At 26.5% G+C, this 4,579-nt stretch overlaps 1 protein-coding gene across 1 annotated transcript; it reads right to left on the bottom strand.

Moving 5' to 3' along the window:
* Positions 1 to 1,202: 1,202 nt before the first annotated feature.
* WRKY12 (WRKY family transcription factor) lies at positions 1,203 to 4,129 on the bottom strand. The gene is made up of 4 exons (XM_022047611.2): positions 3,720 to 4,129; positions 3,556 to 3,632; positions 3,128 to 3,289; positions 1,203 to 1,444 (listed from the first exon to the last, which is right to left on the bottom strand). The coding sequence occupies exons 1-4, from the start codon at positions 3,894 to 3,896 to the stop codon at positions 1,282 to 1,284; spliced, it is 579 nt and encodes a 192-aa protein (XP_021903303.1). The 5' UTR covers positions 3,897 to 4,129; the 3' UTR covers positions 1,203 to 1,281.
* Positions 4,130 to 4,579: the final 450 nt, after the last annotated feature.

Genomic DNA, 4,579 nt, shown 5'->3' with positions numbered 1-4,579 from the left:
GGATAAGTCACCATGTGCAGGTAAACATTTCTCATCATACACCTATGTTGCATATTTGCAACAACCAAGTCATATTTTTAAATTTTTGTGATGAAACTAAGACTGAACTTATGCAACTTGTTTGTAGACAAAATTGTAATTTACATCATCCTAAAATCACGAAAATAACATTCTAGTACTAGAGCTTAAGCTACCTTATTTTGGGAATGTATAAAATTAGTTCAATATAAGTTATATAGAAAAAAAAATATTTGAATTTAGTATAAATAGACATTCCTACTTCTATTTTGATTTTGATTTGTCATTTCATATGTACTTATAAATATATATTTGTTTCTAAAGCTATTTTCTCCTATTCTTTTAATTATTTTTACTAATTTTGATCTGTAATATTAGTTTCAGTTGTGAGATACGATTAATCTATTGTATAGAAAAGAAAATTAAAAAATGATATGAGTTACTTCTTCATTTTTAAGTAAATTATATTTAATATGATTATACATAATAATTATCTAATTAAATTTCTCTAAATAAAATAATTTTTAAATATATTAAAATAAAACTAATTTAATTATTAAAATAATATATAATAATTATGATTTATTTAAATTTTTTAAGTATAAAAATATGTTTTGATAATAATTGTTATACAATTTATTTTTATTTGATTACAACTTCTGAAATTATGCACTATATAAATATTGAGGTTACTAGTTTTTCTCTCCATACCTCTTGCATTCTGTAAATGTTTTTCCAAAAGTTACGGTATGATAACTTTTTAGCATTTTTTTTGAACTTTTTGTTTCTATATAATTTTTTATTCATATAACATAATATTAATTTTATATTTATGTATATACAAAGAAATTTTTAAAATCATATTCTATACTTAGTACATGGAACAAATTTAGTGAAGTACGGTTATGATTCAACTCTCTATATACAAAATATATGTTTTTGGATTTTAAAAAATAAAATATGTTTCATATTTATATATATATATTTGAAAACTAGAGGATATACATATCTATATACATTTAGTTACAGGAGAAAGAGATAAATTAAAATAAATAAAATGGAACCAAATTAATTAGCACACGCGCATATATAATTATATAGTGCCTAGTTATATAGGTATGCATATATTGTATGGAATTAAGTACCCTAAGGGAGAAGGAGATGGTGACAAACATGTCACAAGGTAAAACATAAATACCGCAATTACATTAATTATATAATTCATAACAAGATCAAGATTAATTACTTGTATTGAGTAATTAACTAGAATGAAGTAAAACATTCATGTTCTGATGAATTAAAATCATCAGAAGGAGTGTGGTTGTGTCTACCTTCGTAGGTTGTTATTACCATTCGACAATCCTCTGACAATCGTTCCACTCTCTTCTTCACTCGACAATTATTATGCGTGCATCGATAATAGCTTCTGTAACAATTATGTATATATTGCAAAAAAATATGATAAGGACTTGATTACATACAACTTAGATAATAAAGTGAAACTCATTCATGCATTTATATCCAAAAATTTCCAGTGCCTGCCTGTTGCTGTATAGTTGCTGATACAATTCTCTAAGTTTCTATTTGAGGATTTCCATCATATATATAGCTATTAATGTATAGATAATGGATTTAATTCTATTCATTTAAAATTTTGAAATAATTAGTCAATAATCATTACTTAAAATATTATGAAAAGCAGCCAAAACAAAATATATTTATGTTTAAAATGCTAACAACTTAATAGCTAGACTTGCACTTGTGTATATAAATATGTAAATACACTTGAAAAAAAAGATCAATTTTACTGAAAAAAGAAGTTGAGCCATCCTATTTGGTTTAATTGTTGAGATAATTGATTACATTCTATTACTTAAGAAGAACTAATTATTTATTACTTAAGAAGAACTGATTATTTAGATGCAACTTAATTCAAGATTATTTAGTTGGTAACCAAACTAGGATTTTTAGTGTAAGTGCAGTAAATGAATGCAAATGGATGCATGCATATCTTCATGGCTTTCCTATATAAATGAAAGAAAAATCGTGTGTTTGTCACTGTATTTCCTATATAAATGTTATGGAAATATATATATAGATATGTATGCATATACAACTATTATTGTAAGTATCATACATTTTATATGTTCACATATAATAAAGAGTGTATTATATGTGAAGTTATGTTATTATATTTAAATATTTCCATACCAATATGATACTTAATATTATGCAAAACTATGCAGATTAAATACTTTTTTTTTTTTTGAAAATGTTAGAAATGACGCTTTATTGTTTTCAAAACAATTTCATAGTAATTCTTTTTAACAATTAATCTTTATTTTCAACTAAGATGACTTTATATATATATATATATATATAATTTTCATATGTGAAAACCACAACTAAAAACGATATTTCATGTACCAAATGTTGAAAATTGAATTTCGTTCACTATTTAATTGTATATCTAAGTCAAAAAAATCTTTAAGAGAAACGTTTAAGAGCTTATTGATAATATGGGGAACTAATTGATGAAAGATGTGAAAAGCAGTTGAATCAGACAAGCCAACGTTGAAAATAATTACAAAATGACATATATATATATATATATATAAATTCCCACCAAGTTAGAGACAAGAGATCACGTCCACGATTAAGAACAGTGGCTCACACACTCCCTCATCTCTTTTTTTCTTACCCAAATGATTAAAAAGCCTAGTGGCCGTATGACAGTGTACTGCAAATATTCATTCACCCTTGATGATAGTTTTGAAAGAAGGAAATTGGTTTATATAATATATATGTAGATATATATAAGAAAGCATGCCTTCAGTGTACTTGTAAACTATCATCGACATCCGAAGGTCTTGTTAATTTTATATATGAATAATATATATATATATATATATATATATCTTAATGCATTAATATGCATTAGCTGAGGCAATATTGAGTAATAAGATTAATTAAGATCTCATGTAACATATGGCATTTTGGAATTCAAAAAAAGAAATTAGTTCTCAAGTTTAAAAAAAATAAAATTGTGTTAAATTATCTAAAATTATTATGATCTTGTGGGTGTTTAATAAATTAATCAATTAATTACCTTGGATGGAGGCTGTTCTTGACAACTTTCTGCCCATATTTTCTCCATTTGTACCCATCGTCTAGAACGTCTACATCACTCCTTGTTTGGAAACAGAACCTGGGTTCCCGAAGCTTTCTTCTCACCTTCACTTTGTTCTTCTCTGATGTCGAGTTCCTCCACCTGCAAAATCACAAGTGGGTTTAATTTCAAGAGTACTATTAATCAAAAACCCCTAAAAAATCATGATGTAAAGGTAGATCTACTGATGAAGACAATAATTATTCCACGATATATATATATAGAGAGAGAGAGAGAGACTTTTTGATAATTATGTATATATAAGATCAAACTCAGATCTCTTTAGATTCTATTTGAAGATATCTTAGAAGAATATTAGTTAATTAGTACATATACAGATAAATTTATGCATGCACGTGAGAGAATACCATGAAGTATGAGCATCGTTGGCATTGGCTGTGTAATTTTCTTCATTAACTTTGGGATGATTCACTGTGTCCGCAGCCTGAAATGAATTAGATCAGATGAAAAGAAATTAAATCTAGACAACGAAATGAAAGAGAAAAAAAGAAAATTAAAAAAGAAAAAGTACCTGGCGATGATGTGTAGAAAAATTATTGAGAGGTTGAGAAGAGGAGCCTAAGAAATTATTACTCAAAAGCTGGTTTTCTTCCAATTGGACGAAACCCATGTGGTTGATGGATTGTGTTGCAGGAAATGAAACTTGAAGTTGATAATTTGCTGATACTGATCTATCTGTTCCTTCCATTAATTAATGTTTGGATAAGCTGAAGGAAAAATTAAAGTTGTTGCTCGGTGTAGATCACAGTCTTTGAGCAGGTCGGGTGGTGTGCATTCAATTTTGTTTTGTGTTTAGGGGAAGAGTTGTTTCTGGTCAATCAGTAAACGCTAAAGGGAATGTTTTACTTCCCTGCAAATTATTCCTTCTTATCTTCTTATGCGCTACACCAAAAGCCTTTCTGCACACAAACAATCTCTCTCTCTCTCTCAACTTATTAAGGGTTATATCCATGTGACTTTATATTTTTTAATAAAAATTTATATATTTTATAATATTGGTAATAACAAAATTAACATACTAACAAAAGAATAACAGAACCAACTTACTTTTTAATTAAAATACACACAGGATAAAAAAACTAGAATCGAACCCATATACTCGTAAAGATTAAAAAAAATACCATTCCTCCAACTAAGATGTTAAAAGTGTTTGAGATTATTTATTATTATATTTAATTTGTTTGGGATTGTTTATTTAATGTCTATAAAAAGTCTTAACTATGTCTACTTCAATTGTTACATTTAGCCAATATAAAATATTAGAATGTTTGTTAACTTCTTAAGGATGACTGCGAAGTTTGAGAAAATAAGAACCTTAATTCCAGTTGTATAGGTTTTTTATTTTTTTAATCTAGCTAAGTACTTGATTCT

The sequence above is a fragment of the Carica papaya genome, chromosome 5 (genome assembly GCF_054855325.1).
Source record: "Carica papaya isolate Zhongbai chromosome 5, ASM5485532v1, whole genome shotgun sequence".
NCBI classification, from domain to species: domain Eukaryota; kingdom Viridiplantae; phylum Streptophyta; class Magnoliopsida; order Brassicales; family Caricaceae; genus Carica; species Carica papaya.
This window is presented reverse-complemented; position numbering and strand designations above follow the sequence as displayed.